Source organism: Dermochelys coriacea, chromosome 11 (assembly GCF_009764565.3).
Source record: "Dermochelys coriacea isolate rDerCor1 chromosome 11, rDerCor1.pri.v4, whole genome shotgun sequence".
Lineage (NCBI taxonomy): Eukaryota > Metazoa > Chordata > Testudines > Dermochelyidae > Dermochelys > Dermochelys coriacea.
The window spans coordinates 67,646,018-67,666,357 of NC_050078.2; the positions used below are offsets into that span (position 1 = coordinate 67,646,018).

General features: G+C 40.9%; 1 protein-coding gene across 6 annotated transcripts in view; it reads right to left on the minus strand.

Annotated features, from left to right (window-relative positions):
* ERBB4 (erb-b2 receptor tyrosine kinase 4) overlaps window positions 1-20,340 on the minus strand; it is a 1,003,508-nt gene that overhangs the window by 580,091 nt on the left and 403,077 nt on the right. For all 6 annotated transcript variants that reach the window (XM_038422011.2, XM_043505695.1, XM_038422006.2 and 3 more), the window contains exon 2: window positions 11,158-11,309. In XM_038422011.2, the coding sequence (XP_038277939.1) occupies window positions 11,158-11,309 (152 nt within the window). The remainder of the gene's footprint in view (window positions 1-11,157; window positions 11,310-20,340) is intronic.

A 20,340-nucleotide genomic window follows, 5' to 3' on the forward strand; every position in this document is an offset into this window, starting at 1 on the left:
CCCTTGCAGTCCTTGTGCAAGAGTCCTATGCATTTCTCAGGGAACTAGAAAAGCTTCACTTCTGGTCTATTTTTAAATGACAAACGATTTTAAGCAATGGGAAAGTAAACATATTAATGAACTTGAAAGAGTGAGGACAGATTTTGCCAGTTCCTCCAAGTGCTTCCCCCTACACTTCAGCATCCTCTCCATTTTGCCCCGGTTGGGTTTATGCCAGTTGGCTTCCAACCAGAATTCTCCCTTTGCCAAACATTGAAAATAGCTTCACCTGGGTCACAGGAAAAGGAGATGCAGCACTGAGTGTCATGAACATATTTTTGGCATTGTACCCTATATCACCTCACAATCTCCCCCAGTGGTTTCGGTATTTCATTCAACAAAGTTGTATATGAGAGAAAGTGAGAGGCAGACAGGACAAACAGACAAAAACTGAGCTTGGTAGGACAAGAAGAAGAGAAATCACTCATTACCATCCTTTGGCAGCTAATCAACACCAGTGAATGGAACCACTCTAATGACACTATGCCTGCCAGCTCCTGCAAATATCTCAACAGCACCTTATAGCAGACTGTATTAAGGGCTACTGAAAGATTAGCAGAATTAGCAAGTATGTCTGACCTCTATCCACTGCCATGACAATTAACTGCTGAGACTAATAGAGTCTCTGTGCTGTGTCCTGGTCTTTGATTGATGTGCACAGAGCTAGAAAATGTCAGATGCCAATGAAGTTGGCTGATCCTCAGCCTCTCAGTGATCTTTCCTACAAAATGAAGGCCTACGCAGTTTTGCTGTATCAGTGAAAAAGGAATCTTTGGTAACCATCTTAGGGCTTATTAGTGATTTAACACCTGTATATGTTTATGTTATTTTTGCATAATTTAAGTTTCATTTCTTTTATCTATGTCTGTTAAAAGTTTGTAAAACCTATGCATAAGTGAAGTAGATAGCATTTCCTGTGCAACTGAAGAGAAAGTATAAGAAACACCATTGAAAATGAGCAAGAAGACTAAATAAACAACAATGTAAAGAGAACATTTAATAACCATTAGGAATCTCTCATTCTCATTTATATAAAGAGGTTTTAAAGCTTCCATTGTCAAAGACTGAGGGAATATCCTAGATTTAGCTAATCCTCGAGATAGACTATAAGGGCTACATGAGGAACTGAGGGAACTCTTAGGAAACTGGAAATTAAAAAAACAAAAACAAAACCTAAGGGTTGTGATCTGTCCTAATGTAGTTCCAGAGAATTAAGAGCTGATACTTTTGCAGAACTCAGAGACTGCATGTGTGTGTTGGGGGAAGGCGGATCACTACCATCTGCTACCCAGGAGAGTTGATCATACCTACACGAAAACTCAAGTATTATAACGTAAAAGGATTTAAAAAACTGATCTGGAACCACAAGGAGTCCTTGTGGCACCTTAGAGACTAATAAATTTATTTGGGCATAAACTTTCATGGGCTAAAACCCACTTCATCAGGTGCATGGAGTGGAAAATACAGTAGCAGGTATATTTATAAATAGTACATGACAAGATGGGAGTAAGGCAACTCCCATCTTTTTATGTACTATGTATAAATATACCTGCATATGATGAAGAGGCCCACGAAAGCTTATGCCCAAATAAATTTGTTAGTCCCTAAGGTGCCACAAGGACTCCTTGTTGTTTTTGTTGATACAGACTAACATGGCTACCATTCTAAAACCTGATCTGGAACCGTGTAACTGAAATGGATTAACCTTCCTTTCAACTAATAGATTTTTAAATTTAAGATACTGCATTCCTTGTGTGGATATTTCCTTTTAATTAACAAAAAAAATACATGAGTGGGACCACATTTAGATCCAGAAGAGAGGAGAATAGGTTACAGTACAAAGCAGCCTTGCTTTTGTAGCCTCTAATATCCAGATGCTTCCCAATGTACACACACTGACTAGTCATATCTACACTCCCACCCAGCAACCTCAAAATCACATAGCAAAACTGAAAGACAGTCTAATGCAATAGCCAGGGTACTAGACTACAACACCAGAGAGTTGGGTTCTCACACCAGTTCTGCCATTAGTTTACTGTGTGACACTGGACAAATCTCTTCTCCACACTGTGCCTTTGTTTCCTCTCCTACTCTTTGTATTTTCTATTTAATTGTAATTTCCTCAAGGGACCGTCTCTTACTATGAGTTTGTACAGCACATAGCACAAATATTACTACTAAAAAAGTTAACTTTATATGTTACCCCATTGGCACAACACTAACAGTCCCACTTTTACCCATTGTTAGATAACCTGTGTTCATACCTCATTATACAGCACACAAGTCTTTTCATAAACATACTTCAAACAATATCATTGATATGCAACCACCAAAAATAATTGCAAAATTAATGGGCTAATAGCTAACGTATATGTAATTTGGTTATAGTCTGTCAATCCCAGTTTGTGGATTAATTGTGTGCAAATTCACTTCTTTAATTGTTTTGCAGAATCTGACAATTTAATTTGAAGAGCCAGCATGTTTTGTTGCTAAAGTTGCCCTATGAGGATTGCTTCTAGTGACTTCTTAGAAACTTAGTTTGGGACTGAAAAGCCAGAGGACCCACCAGACACAGGATAATGCTTATCTCCTAGTTGGAGCACCTAACACAAATCTCAGAGTTCGCTGCCCAATTGACCATTAGCTTTCTGGACAACTCAAAAAGAGTATGCAAAGCAAAAACATTGTAAAACACATAAATCTACACTCCTGCATTATTCTGAGATTACTTTTAACCTCAACCTTTTGCAATTGACTTCAACAAAGGGGACTGAAAGAATTAACAGTTCTTCTGGATGAGAATCCTGTCTCACATTAATTCTGTGGACATGGACTCTGCTTACACTGCATCTTTTGAATGAGCTCTGATAAATCACTGGCATGGTTGGTTCTCAACATGACTTGGTTCATCCCACAAATGTGGTTAGTAATCCACAGTCAGTGAAAAGTGTTTTTCTCTTGCCACAGGCCTACCTTGGCACATGACTGCCTTCTTGCGACACACTCAGTACAGAGCTTTTTTTGCCTGTGGATGGGACCCCCTACGCAAGTTTGCATAACGGGGTTGACTTCTCTTCTTTACATCCAGCTGTGTGAATGGTATAACATACCAGAATGCACTAGCTTGCATGCTGCTGCTGTCAGAGTGTGTAGGTTCTCTGGCATTCTATCCCATGCTTAGAAACTCCAGACTAATAACTGAGAATACAAAAAACTTGAGTTCTATTCTACTTGAGTTCTGCCACTGACCTGCAGCATGAACTAGAGAAGTTAACATAAGAACGTAAGAATGTGTCAAGCCTATGGTCCATCTAGCCTAGTATCCTGTCTTCCAACAGTGGTCCAACAGACGCTTCAGAGCAAGTGAACAGCAAAGGGCAATTATTGAGTGATCACCTCCGTTGTCCAATCCTGCCTTCTGGAACTGAGAGGTTTAGAGACACCTAAACCATGGGGTGCCTCCCTGACCATTGCAGCTTTTAGCCATTGATGGACCTATCCTCTATGAACTTATTTAATTCTTTTGTTAATTCATTTATACTTTTGCTCCCCACAACAACCCCTAGCAATGAACGCCACAGGTTGACTGTGCTTTGTTTGAAGAAATACTTCCTTTTGTTCGTTTTAACCTTGCTGCCTATTAATTTCATTGGGTAACCCCTGTTCTTGTATTACATGAGGCGTAAATAATACTTCCCGATTCACTTTCTCCACACCATTCATCATTTTATTGATCTCTAACATATCCCCCCTTAGTCACTCCTCGTGTTTTCAATCTCTCCTCCCATGGAAGCTATTCTATACCCCTAATCATTTTCATTGCCCGTCTTTGCACTTTTTCCAATTTTAATACATCTTTTTGGAGATGGGAAGAATAGAACTGCATGCAATATTCAAGGTGTGGGCTTACCATGGATTTATATAGGGTCATTATTATATTTTCTTATATCTATCCCATTCCTAACAGTTCCTAACATTCTGTTAGCTTTTTTGACAGCTTTTTTTTTGTGTATGTAGTTAGGATTATGTTTTCCAATGTGCATTACTTTGCATTTATCGACATTGAATTTCATCTGCCATTTTGTTGAGCTATCACCTAATTTTGTGATAACCTTTTGCAACTCTTCATGGTTTATTTTGGATTTGTAACTATCTTGAGTAATTTTGTATCACCTGCAAACTTTGCAACATCACTGTTTAACCCCTTTTCTAGATCATTTATGACTGTGTTGAATAGGACAAGTCCCAATAGAGATCCTTGGAGGACTCCTCTATTTACCTCTTTCCATTTTGCCAACTGACCGTTATTTCTACCCTTTGCTTCCTATCTTTTTAACCAAATACTGATTCATCAGAGGACCTTCCCTCTTATCCCATGACTGCTTACTTTGCTTAAGAACCTTTGCTGTGGGACCCTGTCAAAGGCTCTCAGAAAGTCCAAGTACACTACATAAACTGGATTATCATGTCCATAAGTTTGTTGACCCTCTCAAACAATTCTACTAGATTTGTGAGGCATGGTTTCCCTTTCCATAAGCTGTGTTGACTCTGCCCCCAGCAAATCATGTTCATATATATGTCTGATCATTCTATTTTTCCCTATGGTTCCAACCAATTTGCCTGGTAATGAAGTTAGGCTTACCATTCTGTAATTGCCGGGATCGCCTCTGGAGCCTTTTTTAAAAATTGGCATCACATTAGCTATCCTCCAGTCATCTGGTACAGAGGCTATTTTAATCAACAGGTTACATACTACAGCTAGTAGTTCTGCAATTTCATATTTGAGTTACTTCAGAACTCTTGGGTGAATACGATCCAGTCTTGACTAATTTATCAATTTGTTCCAAAACCTCCTCTACTGACACCTCAATCTGGGACAGTTCCTCAGATTTGTCACCTAAAAAGAATAGCTAAGGTGTGGGAATCTCCCTCACATCCTCCGTAGTGAAGACCGATGCAAAGAACTCGCTTAGCTTCTCTGCAACAGCCCTGTCTTCCTTGAGTGTACCTTCAGCACCTTGATCACCCAGTGACCCCACTGTTTGTTTGCCAGGCTTCCTACTTCTGATGTACTTAAAAAAAATGATGTTAGAGTTTCAATTTTTTGTTAGGTGCTCTGCAAATTCCTTTTTGGACTGCCTTATTATATTTTTACACTTGACTTGCCAGAGTTTATGCTCCTTTCGATTTTTCTCAACAGGATTTGACTTCCAATTTTTCAAGTATACCTTTTGTCTCTCTTTTTTCATCTCTCAGTGCCTCTGTTTCCCTTCCCATTCTCAGTTTGCCTTGTCTATTTAGAGTTCAAGCTTTGCCCAGCACAACAGGGCCCTGATGTCAGCGGGGGCTTCTGGGCACTACTATAATATAAATAATAAATATTGGACAGCTACCTAGATTGTTGCAAAACACAATTTTACATAGCTAGGCAGCATGGTAGATGAGGATGCACAAATATGTCGAACAGCTATAAAGTTGCTGTGTCATTTGTATCCAGTTAATGTGAGCATGGATAGAACAGGTGACACAATCACACAGTATCAAAAAGTATAGTGTGATAGGGCATTACAAAAAAGCATTGATAAAGTCACCATACATTATTTTCTAAGGATACTGATTGTAGATTTGATTATTTGGACACAAGTTTTCATAATAATTTGGAGGAGGTATTGTTAGCAGTTAAGTGTTTCAGTCACGCCTTTTAAAATAAAATAAGCTGAATTGGTTAAATAAAATCCAATGACAAGAAGACTTTTTGCTGACTGTAAAATGAAACACTTTACACCAGGATTAATCTAACATAACTCTTGTGTACCAGATTTGTTTAATCAAGCAAGTACACTTGCAAATGATTGTTTTGTGGTCTAATAAATGCATACTTTATGTGGAAAATTGAATATCAAAATGCCTTTAAGAAGTACAAACTGTCTATAATATAAACTGTCAGTCTGTGCTAAATGAAACTAAAACAGTTTCCAATTTTCTCAAGCAAATAGTCATCCACAATACAAAACTGTGTGGGATTTGATCCTTTCTGAACAGTTATTTATCAAACATAAAGAAGGGCTAATCCACAACTCTGGCCTTAACTACATACAAGAAACATGCACCAGCATAACTGGATTGATTAAATTACACTGGGGCAAACTCTAGCACATTTGTGCTGCAGCAGTGCAAGCTGAGACTTATTTCAATTTACCAAATAGCATCAGTGGATAGGGCACTGATTGGGGTCAGGAGACTTGGTTCAAACCCCTGGCTTTGCCACCGACCCGCTGAATAACCTGGGACAACCTATGATCTCTCTGTTTCCTGTTCCACTCTTTGTCTTGTTTTGTCCAGTTGTAAGCTCTTTGTGACAGGGACTGATTTGCCCTATGTCTAGTGCAAAGAGGGCCCAATCTTGGTTGTAGCATCTAGGTATAAATGATAAATAATAACGTTAAATCAACATAAGCCTCACATCATGCTGGTGTAGCTTGTTTACGTTAAGAGCTTAAACTGGTATAACTAAATCAATTTATTTATATTGGTGCAAGCATAATCATAATTGTAACTATGAATACATAATCAAGCCACCTCAGTACAAAGTGATCATTCTATAGCTGACCTCTCAGTCCTCGTCCTCAAAGGAAACCTGCACAACACTTTCAAAAGATGAGTCTGGGAGCTTAAATTCATAACTTTGCTTCAGAGTAGCAGCCATGTTAGTCTGTATTCGTAAAAAGAAAAGGAGTACCTGTGGCACCTTAGAGACTAACAAATTTATTGGAGCATAAGCTTTCGTGAGCTTTTCGAAAGCTTATGCTCAAATAAATTTTTTAGTCTCTAAGGTGCCACAAGTACTCCTTTCTTTTTATAACTTTGCTTGACACTAAAAATCATGATCTTAATAGAGACACTGGATTTATGGTTTATTACAATAACCTGTAACCCACTAACCCTCCATTTTGCCCTACAGAGGTGTTAATAGGCTACTTCATCTTGAATGATCCCTTAGAATACATACTAACTACTTATGCTAAATGATCTGTTTAATCTTGTATTTAGCTGTGACACTTGGAATACCTTTTCCAGACCTGAAGAAGAGCTTTGTGTAGTTCAAAAGCTTGTCTCTCTCACCACCAGATATTGGTCCAGTAAAAAATATTACCTCACTGACCTCATCTTTCTAAATCAATTTAGGCATATCAGTGAACATTTCTTGTGTGTAGATTAGGCTTCAGGAGAAAGAAAAGTATGGGGTGAAGAATAACTGTTTTGATCTGATGTAGAGTCTGAAATTCATGAGCTTCCTAGTAACTAACCTCTGTCAATTTTTGGTAAGACCAGATGTTGTCATCCTTTATCCGTGTGGAGTATTACCCTTTCTTGGCAAGGAGTCCCATTAATGTCAGGGCTACTCATGAAGAAAGTTACTACTTAATAATAGAATCACAGAAATGTAGGACTGGAAGGGATTTTGATAGGTCATCTAATCCAGTCCCCCAAATAAGGTAGGACTAAGTATTATCATCCATAGCAGGTGCTCGTCTAACCTGTTCTTAACAACCTCCATTGACAGAGATTCCACAAGGTCCCTAGGTAACTTGTTCCAGTGTGTCACTACCCTTACAGTTAGGAAATTTTTCCTAATGTCTAACCTAAATCTCCCTTGCTGAAATATAACCCCATTACTTCTTGCCTTGTCCTCAGTGGTTAAGGAGAACAATTTATCACCCTCCTCTTTATAACAACTTTTTATTAATTTGAAGACTTATGTCCCCCCTCAGTCTTCTCTTCTCCAGACTAAACAAAGCCAGTTTTTTCAATATTCCATCACAGGTCATGTTTATAGACCTTTAATCAATTTTGTTGCTCTCCTTTGGACTTTTTCCAATTTGTCCACTTTTTCCCAAGTATGGTGCCCAGAGCTGGACACAGTATTCCAGTAGAGGCCTTATCAGTGCTGAGTAGAGCGAAAGAAATACTTCTCATGTATTGCTTACAATACTCCTGCTAATGTTAATTAATGCAATTAAAGAGGGCAGTATCTGCCCTAGTCCTAAAGTCAGTAACTGCCCTATATGATTACCTGGTGCTTGAATTGGCAATCAGTTTAATCCATCTGCAGGCAAGTGATATGAGGTTTATAAGACAGAATGACAACATTTTACACTCACCTTACACAGGAATAAGTCCCTCATTCAGAAAGGTACTTAAGCAGGTGTGTAAATTTAAGCATCAGTCACTCTCTTTGAAGTCAATTGGATTAAGCACAGACTCATACCCGCTTAAGGACCTTTTTGAAACAAGGCCTAAATGACTAAACAAAGTAGAAAGCAGTGGAAAAGTAGACCCTTTCATCTTTAATAATTAGACAACTGCAGAGTTAACACCCAAACATGAAAGCAATCCATGTAGGTGTTAAGTGTCTGAATAAATATGAAAGCTGGGCTGTTATTTTTTAATCTTCATCCACAGTGCAAATAAAATAATCATTTCACTCTCCCGTTCATGTTGATATTCATCTGCTATTGCAGAATAAGAGGTAAAGCCTGCCTTGCCTAGTTCAATAGGTCTTGCCTGTTTACTGGCGTGAAAGTTTTCTGAGTCAGGGTTAGTACTAATGAGGAAGAAGGAAGGCTTACATAGATGCTTGTCAGCTAGACACATAAATAAACCAGCTGTCTGTTTATTGGCTACTTGAAGCCCATTTGGGGTAGAAGGAAAGTAAGAAGACTGGGGGTGGAGGGGAGCAGGGCAGGCTGTGCATCACTTACATTACAGATTTCACCATTTAAAAGGCTAAAAGTGACTAATATCCTCGCTCTTGTTTAGATCCCATCTGCCACCTTTGTTAGGTCATTAAAATTGCTTTTAAAATAAGTAATAATGTCTAACTAATGAATGTTGAATTATTAGCATAAATATGCCACTTTTTTATTTACTTATTTCCCCAAGAACATGTTTTCCTCCGTTGCCTGTTTAATGACGATAATTTATCATATTAGACTAGAGATGCTGGTTTGTTTTTATATTTGTGTTTTTCTGTTTCCCCCTCCCCCCCCCGAGACATCTGTGAGAGGGGAGTCCCAGGTAAAATAAATAAATAAAAGCCTCCGTAATGATCTCCACAAATCCAAAGCCAGTAAATTGCCTTGATTTACCACTGATGGCCCTATTTCTTCTTATCATTTGCTTAGTTTATGGCTATTTTTCCTGTAATATTTTCCTCTATTTTTCTATTTAAGGCTTGCCCAAAAAAGAACAGCAGAGGAGTTTGTATGAAAAAGGAGAATATTTAGCGTCACGGGGGAAACAAATAGGAGAGACCTTCATTTTCATTTCTAGCTTGCTTAATGAATAGGCCACAATTGTTCTTTTAGTTAGGTGGGGCCAGTTTTAACCACAAGCAATCCTCACTGAAGCCATCCTCTGTGGGAAGCCCTGATTCAGTAATTCACAGAGTATCCTGATCTTCCTCCCCAAATGTCTGCCAGTGCAGTGAAAGAGGGAGGAATTTAGAGTTGTGAGAAGCTTTCACAACTAAACTTGGAGCCAAGCAAAACTATTTGCAATTTCATTGTGTATCGGAAACTTGGGCCACGTTCAGTGAAGATTTGTCTAGAGTAGAGTTTGCGTTCCTGTTTTAATGTGAGTTAATTGATCGGCAATTAACTAACATGGCTCTGAACATTAGTCTAGATAGTCCATGGACACTTGTTCTAAAGTTGGTGGTTTACCCTAGGACTCACTCTCTATGTTTGCAGAATGTCTAGACTATCATTTGCAATTGTGTAGCTAACTGGTCATCAATTAAACTGAATTAAAACTACCCTCAATGCACCTTTTAGTTTGAGTCAAGCTTGCAAACCATTTAGCAAGCCTGGTCTAAGTTTTGAGCAACCATGAGCCCAAGTTGAGGTTTGGAGTGGAACTCATATGAAACTGCAGTGAAAAGAAGGGAAACATGCCAATCAGACTAAAGTTTGGTTTGTGCTTCAGTTTTGTTAGAACCAACAGTAGAAAGTTAAATCTTTGTGAACTAATATTAAATAAAAGGTTCACATAAGACCCTGAAAACAAAAGGAGACAGCTCTAAAGCAAACATTTGCCTATCCCTAATCTTTTCCAGGCCAACGATGCAAAGAAAAACATTTAGGGTGGGCATCTGTCATCCCATTCCTTCCCCTAGACTGAGATTTTGACTGTCCTCTTCCCTTGGTCTCCACATCTCCTACAAGTGTTATCTACACACCGACACACACATTTAGAAACACAGAAAGGGGTTTTGTGAGAGTTGTACATAATCAAAACAAGCCACATAAGATGGTGCTTTACTCTATTTGAATCATGGTTTGACCTCATCCATATTGACCAGCTGTATCATGTTATGGCCCGTTTGGGCCACAATCATACTAAAATTTGTTCTCCCTTCTCCTGACAGTCATTCCTATCCCTGAAGATCTCTTCCCCCGACACTCTAGCCTTAATCCGGTGGAAAACATGCTCAAAGGAGCAAAATACACTGGCTGATCCCATTAGCTGGATGTTTCTTCTAAAACAGTCAACTGTCAAAGAATAAACTACAGTGACATTTAGTGGCTCTTAATTTAGCTTCCATCCTCCCCATCTCTCTTGATTACTATTGTCAGGCTGTCTGCAGTCTCAGAATAATAGCACTGCACTAATTTGTATGCAGAAGGGTTTCTTCACAATAGGAAAGGCTATCTGTATAGCACAGATACACACATATATGCACGTGAAAACTTAAATTCTGCAAAGTAAAAACCATTGACGGGGCACATGACTGAGGCTGCCCTGTGACAGCACCTTCACACCAGCTTGCAACACAAAGAAGCACAAACACTTTAAATGTCATATACCGTGAACTGCCAGTAGCTTCTATCAGAAACACTGGTAACTGTACACTCAGTGCATCACTCACAACAACACTGTTGTTCTTGTACTTTGCACCTTGACCTTGCTGTGTCTTTTTATGGTCTGATTCTATTACTGGCTCAGCCAATCAGCAAAATAGAACCGTCACTTATGAACAAGACACTCTGTTATTGTGCAATCTAACACCAATATCTGCTCACACAATGGGGAAGGTGGAAAAAAGAGGTTGCTTACCCTGAGGAAGGAAAGATCACGGTTGTGTTCAATGTTGGTGATTTCTAGGTTGCCCATGACTACCTCACAGTTCTCATAGTACTTGCGCAACGCACGATATTGCTGCTCAAGATCAGACAGAGAACTCAGCTTGTTCTCAGTGCCAGCGCACACTGCAAAAAAGAAAAAGAAATGTATATTATATATAATGATCAGAGACACAGAAGCAAAGTGGGGAACAAAAGTTGTAGGCAAAGCTACATCTAGCTGCAATGAAAATCCTGTTTTAATCTCTATATTATGTCATAAAGTAAAATGTTGCAAGTTGCCTTAATAGCAACAGTAGTGAGAGGTAGCTAGAAATATTCTCCATAGTAATCTCAGCAGTATAATATGCATGACCAAAGGAGACAATGGTACTAACCAGGGAAAAAGCAAAAGGCTTTAAAAAACAGAAATGTAAGAAATATTACAAATCAATGCATAAGTAAAAAGAAAGGGCAAAATCCTAGTTTCAGTGAACCACATAGGAGATTGCCATTGACCAGAATATGTCTCTAAATCTAGAAGGGCTATTCATAGTTTCAACGATTGTAAAACCAGAAGGGACCAAAGTATCATCTATTCTGGCCTCCTCTCTAACACAAGCCAGATAATTTCATCCAGTTACTCTAATAACTTGTGTTAGACTATAAGAAGTTTTCCAGAAAGATGTTCCAGTCTTTCAAGTTTTTGTAGGAAGTACAGAAGGAATAAACAAAGAAAATTTCCTTTCTCTTCTCTATGGTGATTATAATGAAATATATACACATATGTTAAGGATCAGGCAAACCGGAAAAAATTCAAAAACATTTTTTGAAGTGTAGTTCTCTTCTGAAAATTCACTGTAGAAATGGCATCAAACAGGCCAGCCCATGTGTGCTTCTTTCAGTGGTTCCAAACAAAATCTGTTCATTTACAAGTAAAAAGATGGTTTTTTTCCACCTAATTCAAACTCAGCCTGATTCTGAAAGTCAAGCTGATTTCTTTCCAGGTGCGACCTTCCTTAACAATGAATATTTCACACTCAAAACATGGTTAAAGGAACATGGTGAGATTCATTTTCTTTTAAATGGATTTTCTTTATATTTCTGATGAAGCACGCTTTAAATAATATGTCATCTTTTAAAGTTTTTTTTTTAAAGGAGGTAAGGAATTTTCCAGTTCATCTGCTAATGTTTAGAAAGGTCATTTGGGCAAAGCAAGAGCAACACCAAATGTGCTCAAGGCAGAGGTGAAAGTAAGCCAGTACGCCCCGGTATTGGTAAGAGCCGGTGCGCCGTACCAGGACCGGCTTTCCCAGAGGGCAATTTAAAGCCCTAGGGTAGCGGCGGCGGGGCTGCGGTGGGGATTTAAAGGGCCCCAGAGCTCTAGCCACTGCTACCCCCCTGGGGCCCTTTAAATCCCAGCCTGAGCCCTGCTGCCCGAGCCCTGGGATAGTGACGGCGGGGCTCTGGCGGGGATTTAAAGGGCCCCAGAGCTTTAAATTTAAATTAGATTTAAAGGGCCTGGGGATTTAAGGCACTGCCTCTTCCGGATGGGGCCACGCCCCCTGCTCAGGACTCCAACATACCGGTAAGTCCTCTAATTTACTTTCACCCCTGTCTCAAGGCCACCTTTTCTCCCCTTCCTTTACATAGGCCTGACTGCTGCCTCTTCTGCTTCCATTTTGCTTCTGCTGTTACCAGTGAATATCCTCTTTCTGGGCTGTGGGGGAAAGCACACTGTGACGCACGACCAAAAGGATTAATAAGCATTCTGCAGGATAAATGACTCAAATTCAACCCTTAAAAACATATGGGGAGATAATGTTTGTGTGTTTGTGTATTTACATATATATTGGTAGAAATCAACATGGTCCCTGTCTATGCTGTATTCTGTTAATTCAGAGATCAAAAGAGCATCTTAACATGTAAATGAACTGTAAACATCGGATATCACTGCATTCATCTCTCTTTAAAGTGTATAGCAAATCATCTGCGAATGGTAGAAAAACAGGCAATTGCCTTGTGTTAATCTGTGTGGATAATTACCGGGATGCTTAGGAAATGGATCTACTTCAAAGTCCCCATGAGTGCCTATTGTTCCACTAAGGGCTCCGAACTGGCAAAGAAGGCCTGGAATTGTATAAAATATCTTTGAGTCCCAATCCTTTTTATCTCAGATCTGCTTGAGATTGCATGCAGGGGAAGCCTAAGCCATAAGAACTGAGATCCTAGTTCTGACTGGACCGCCCTGAATATAAACATTGGACTATAACCGATGAACTATTTCTGAAAGAACTTCTTTGTATCTACAAAGCTCTCCATCTCTCTATGAATCTGAATCTCAAGATTGACTCATGTCTGTATCTATACTGATCTTTTAACCAATTCTCTCTCCCTTTTTTTTTAATAAATTTTAGTTTAGTTAATAAGAATTGACTGTAAGTGTATATTTGTGTAAGATCTGGAATATTCATTGACCTGGGAGGTAACATGTCTGATCCTTTGGGATTGGTAGAACCTTTTTCATATGATGAATAAGTTTTTCATTAATCCTCATCATATTTGACTTGGGTATCTAGGTGGAGGCCTAAGGCCGAGTTACTTTAAGGGAACTGTGTTGTCGACTTCTTTGTAAGCAGCGAGGTATAATAAAAGCTATTTTGTGCTGGCTTGGTAAATCTAAGTATTAGACTATCCAACAGCTTTGGGGATTGCCTGCCCCATTCTTTGCAGTTCACCCTGAGTGACCTCAGCTGGCTCCCATGGGATTCCGGTCACACATGCCCTCCCAGAGCACTGCAGAAGAGGGATGTCATCTTTCCAGTTCTACTGTCAACTAAATGGTGAAGCTGATTATACACTTTGGCTATGTCTACACAGAAAAACACAGTGCATGGGCTCGCCTACCTGAGTGAGCTTGAATCCAACTAATGTGGGTGACAACGGCAGTGAAGATTGCACAGCCTGGGTTCCACTGCGGGTAATATAAGCGCAGCACAGACCATGAGTACATACTTGGCTCTCTAGCCTATTCTGAAGGCTACAGCACTCTGTCTTCACTGTTGTTGTTACCCACTCTGGCTAGATTCAAGCTAGCTTGGGTAGGCAAGCTCATGCACGGTAGACATAGCCAAAGTGGATGTCGAATGAACACAGTGACCAAACTGAAAAAGCGACAACTATTTTTTCTTTCATCTTTCATTTGTAGTAATCACAAGTATTTCTTGTAACAACAGCACGTACAACATGCTACATGGAGATGTGGTTTCCCAGGTGACTGTGTCCCTTTAACAATTCTGAGAGCAGCAGCCGTGTTAGTCTGTATTCGCAAAAAGAAAAGGAGTACTTGTGGCACCTTAGAGACTAACAAATTTATTAGAGCATAAGCTTTCGTGAGCTACAGCTCACTTCATCGGATGCATTTGGTGGAAAAAACAGAGGGGAGATTGATATACACACACAGAGAACATGAATCAATGGGTTTATCATACACACTGTAAGGAGAGGTTTCAGAGTAGCAGCCGTGTTAGTCTGTATTCGCAAAAAGAAAAGGAGTACTTGTGGCACCTTAGAGACTAACAAATTTATTAGAGCATAAGCTTTTGTGAGCTACAGCTCACTTCATCGGATGCATCCAATGAAGTGAGCTGTAGCTCACGAAAGCTTATGCTCTAATAAATTTGTTAGTCTCTAAGGTGCCACAAGTACTCCTTTTCTTTTTACAAAGTAAAACTATTTCCCCATGTTATTTCTCCCCCCCACCCCACCCTACCCCACCCCCCCACTGTTCCTCAGATATTCTTGTTAACTGCTGGAAATAGCCTACCTTGCTTGTCACCATGAAAGGTTTTCCTCCTTTCCCCCCCCTGCTGCTGGTGATGGCTTATCTTAAGTGATCACTCTCCTTACAGTGTGTATGATAAACCCATTGATTCATGTTCTCTGTGTGTGTATATCAATCTCCCCTCTGTTTTTTCTACCAAATGCATCCGATGAAGTGAGCTGTAGCTCACGAAAGCTTATGCTCCAATAAATTTGTTAGTCTCTAAGGTGCCACAAGTACTCCTTTTCTTTTAACAATTCTGTTTATGATGCCAAGGCCAGACTCGAATCCACGTCACTCACTCTGAATGTTGGTGTCACACAGCTAAACAGAAATAAAAAAAGCCAATAATACAAAAAAAATCCAACTCTCTTCCCCTCAAAAAAACTTATTGTAGTCCCAAAAGTTTGCAGAATGTGACTCTGAATACTTACGGGGAACATATCTCATAAGTTCGAACATGCCATTTTTACACAGTGACTTTTCAGTGAGTGAAGAACCATCCTTTAACATTCAGGCTGGCATTCTGTTCTAAATTCAAAGACCAACTCACAGCCACTCAAAGCAGAATTCCCAGTCAGTTAAATTAAAAAATCCACACTTCAAGTAGCTACAAAAACACATTAGAAGATATTTTTTAAAAGCACTTTTGTCTTGGGTCTCTCAGTCTGTCATAACTTTAACATTACTAAAATTTGGGGGTGAAATTATATTTTATTTCTTTCCTTATGCATTTCTTTTTTCCCATCAACAATCTCCTTGTGGGCCATTCTTGCACATAAGCAAATCTAAATTTAGCCAAGGTTTTGAAACATAAAGCATATGAAATAAAATACCTGCCAGACCTATCCTTAGACTAAATCAATACAAACAAATCTCTGTACGACTAGAGCAATGGTTTTCAATCAGGGGTCCACAGACCCCTGGGGGTCCGTAGACTATGTCTAAGGAGTCCGCAAAAGGTTGTTGTTAACATAGAACAATGATTTTCAAACTATGGTCCGTGGACTCCTGGGGATCCACACACTATATTTAAGATTTCCAAAGGGCTCCGCACCTCCATTCAAAATTTCATAGGAGTCCACAAATGAAAAAAGATTGAAAACCTCTGGCTGAAATGCACACTTAATTTTATATATATATAAATTTAATTTTTAAACATCAGAAGTAATAAGGCTTTTATGAGTATTATAAATGACTACTTGTCATATGCAAATTGGTGAGGATTTTTATCAAGCCTTTCCCAGGCAGGGGGGTGCAAGGTTTTGGTGAGGATTTTGGGGGGGAAGGAGTTTCCAAAAACTCTTTCTCAAAAAATAAACCCGGACGTTTGGTGATGGCAATGGAAGTCCAAGGGCAAAGGGTAAAATAGTTTGTACCTTGGGGAAGTTTTAACCTAAGCTGGTAAAAGTAAGCTTAGGAGGTTTTCATTCAGGTCCCCACATCTGTACCCTAGAGTACAGGGTGGGGAAGGAACCTTGACATGGTGGCAGAGCGGTGGGATCAACTTGAAATCATTTTGAGATTTTTTTTGAACCAGAAGCACAGATTTGAAAAGGAAATATTTTTTTTTTCCTTTGGGCTGCTGGAAAGCAGGTTAAACTGAAGACAGATAGAGGTTTTTTTTTCTCTGCTTTGGGGCCAGAGCAGAGACAATTGTTTTTTGTGAGGGGGAGTTTTCTCTAGCTAAAGGCAGGATAGTTAACCTCCTGCAGGGAAATTCACAAGTCTTCACAGACCTGAATTTTTTTTTGTTTTTTTTTTTTGTTTTTGTGGGGTTTTTTTACCTAAGAGCAAATAGAGGGGTTTTCTGCCTATTTGCCTGGAGACAAAGGTGTTAGTTTTTGGTTTTTCTAGAATTTTGATTTTTTGAACAAGGAGCGCAGATTTGAAAAGGAATTTTTTTTTCCTTTGGGATGCTGAAAAGCAGTGTTTTGGCTGAAAGCAGCTAGTTTGTTTGTTTGTTTGTTTGTTTGTTTTGCTTTGGGACCAGAGCAGAGACAGAGGGAATTGTCTCCTGTGAGATGGACTTTTCTCTACCTAAAGGCAGGGTAGTTAACCTCCTGCAGGGAAATTCACCAGTCTTCACAGACATGAAGTTTTTTTTTTTCCTAAGAGCAACTAGAGGGGTTTTCTGCCTATTTGCCTGGAGCCAAAGTTGTTAGGTTTCTTTTTTTGGATTTTTCTGTAGGCTGACAATCATTATCAGAGAATATAGGTATCCTATTACAGCACAGCAAAATTTTACAAGCCAAGTTTTGTTTATTTCTAAATCTCGGGTGTAAAGTTAGTTAAAAACAGAGAGGTAAAGATGACAGAAGCCAAGACACTACACAAATTGGAGTTAGCCAAACTGGAGGCAATGAAAGAAGCAGAAAAAGCTCGAGAAGCTGCCCACAGGAGAGAAATGGAGGCAAAGGACAAAGACAGGGAGGCAGCGAAAGAGGCAGAACAGCAGCAAGCGGCTGCCCTCAGAGAGCAATGGAGGCCAAGGACAAAGAAATGTAGGCAAGGGCCAAAGAACTGGGGGAGAAGGAAAAAGCGAGGAAGCATGTGGAGAAGGAGAAGGAAAAAGAGAGGAAGCATGTGAAGAGGAGAAGGAAGAAGAGAGGAAGCATGCACTGGAGATGGAGAAGGCAAAGGCTCAGCAGAATATACCAACAAACCCCAGCAATCCTTCTCCAGGTACCACTTCCCATCCCAGAAAGTTCCCCACCTACAAGGCAGGCGATGATACTGAGGCCTTCTTAGAAAACTTCAAAAGGGCCTGCCTTGGGTACAGCATCTCTACAGACCAATACATGGTAGAGCTGAGGCCACAGCTCAGTGGATCCTGAGGTGGCAGCTGAAATGCCTAAGGAACGCATGAACCAGTATGAACTGTTTAAAACCAAGGCGAGAGTCAGAATGGGGATAACCCCCAAGCATTCCCATTGGTGGTTCAGAGCCCTAAGGTGGAAACCAGACGTGTCATTTACCCAACATGCCTACCACATTGTGAAACATTGGGATGCCTGGATATCAGGAGCAAGTGTTAAATCTCCAGAAGATTTGCACTTCCTAATGCAAATGGAGCAATTCTTAGAGGGTGTTCCTGAGGAAATAGAAAGATACATCCTAGATGGGAAGCCCAAAACCGTAATCTAGGTGGGGGAGATTGGAGCCAAATGGGTGGAGGTGGCAGAGAGGAAAACAACTGGTCACAGTTGGAGCGGATACCAGAAGGGACAACCTCAGACCACACTCTAGTACCGGGGGCCACCCAAGGCTCCACCTACCCCTCAAGGAACCCTCCAGCCACCTTATTGTCCCACCACACTGTTCTCCTGCAACCCACTCGCCCCAGTGACCCATCAGCTAGACGATGTTTTAAATGTAACGAGCCAGGGCATGTAAAGGCCAACTGCCCCAAGAACCCGAACAGATTACAGTTCATTGCACCTGAATCACCCCAGAGGTCCTCAGGCCCAGACACCTCCCAGATACCCTTGGAGTGGAGGGAAACTGTGAGTGTGGGCAGGAAGAAGGCCACTGCATGGAGGGACACCGGAGCACAGGTGTCAGCTATCCATGCTTCGTTAGTGGACCCCAATTTAATCAACCCAGAGATCCAAGTGATGATTCTACCCTTAAGTCCAACTCTTTCAATTTGCCTACAGCCAAGTTGCCTGTCCAGTACAAGGGCTGGTCAGGAATGTGGACTTTTGCAGTCTATGATGATTATCCCATGCTGTTGGGGGAAGACTTGGCCAATCATGTGAAGCCAGCCAAGAGGATGGGAATGGTAACCCGCAGCCAGACTAAACCAGCCATCACGCTTAGCGCTGTTCTGGAAACTTCTACCAGGACCCAGTCAGAGGTGATGGACCCGGACTCCAGGCCAATGTCTGCAACAGCAGTAGTGAATCCAGTCCTAGAGACCCAGACAGAGCCAGTCCCAGGATTGAAACCGGCGGAACAGCCCACACCAGACCCATTGCCAGCACTGAATCCAGTACTTGCAACCCCAACACCAGACACCCCCACCGAACCTGAACTGGCAGCAGCCGATAACCCTACACAAGAGGCTCAGCCAGAGCCTGAATCTCAACATAGTGCACCAGCGGAGAGCGGTTCACAGTCAACGGAAACAGCCTCATCCCCTACTTCGCTTCCAGAGGGACCAAGCATAGATCCACAATCCAATGAGGAACTGATGTCTCCAGCATCAAGGGAACAGTTCCAGGCTGAACAGGAAGTAGATGAAAGCCTCCAGAGAGCTTGGACGGCGGCACGGAGCAACCCACCGCCTCTCAGCTCTTCTAATCGATACAGGTTTGTTGTAGAAAGAGAACTCTTATACAAGGAAACGCTTTCTGGTGGACACCAGGAAGACTGGCATCCTCAGAGACAGTTGGTAGTTCCAACTAAGTATCGGGTCAAGCTCTTGAGCTTAGCCCACGATCATCCTAGTGGCCATGCTGGGGTGAACAGGACCAAAGACCGGTTGGGGAGGTCATTCCAATGGGAGGGAATGGGCAAGGATGTTTCTACCTATGTCCGGTCTTGTGAGGTATGCCAAAAAGTGGGAAAACCCCAAGACCAGGTCAAAGCCCCTCTCCAGCCACTCCCCATTATTGAAGTTCCATTTCAGCAAGTAGCTGTGGATATTCTGGGTCCTTTTCCAAAAAAGACACCCAGGGGAAAGCAGTACATACTGACTTTCATGGATTTTGCCACCCGATGGCCGGAAGCAGTAGGTTTAAGCAACACCAAGGCTAAAAGTGTGTGCCAGGCACTAGCAGATATTTTTGCCAGGGTAGGTTGACATCCTCACAGATGCAGGAACTAATTTCCTGGCAGGAACTATGGAAAGCCTTTGGGAAGCTCATGGGGTAAATCACTTCGTTGCCACTCCTTACCACCATCAAACAAATGGCATGGTGGAGAAGTTTAATGGAACTTTGGGAGCCATGATATGTAAATTCGTAAATAAGCACTCCAATGATTGGGACCTAGTGTTGCAGCAGTTGCTCTTTGCTTACAGAGCTGTACCACATCCCAGTTTAGGGTTTTCACCATTTGAAATTGTACGTGGCCGTGAGGTTAAGGGGCCATTACAGTTGGTGAAGCAGCAATGGGAGGGATTTACACCTTCTCCAGGAACTAAGATTCTGGACTTTGTAACCAACCTACAAAACACCCTCCGAACCTCTCTAGCCCTTGCTAAAGAAAACCTACAGGATGCTCAAAAAGAGCAAAAAGCCTGGTATGATAAACATACCAGAGAGCGTTCCTTCAAAGTAGGAGACCTGGTTATGGTCTTAAAGGTGCTCCAGGCCCATAAAATGGAAGCGTCCTGGGAAGGGCCATTCA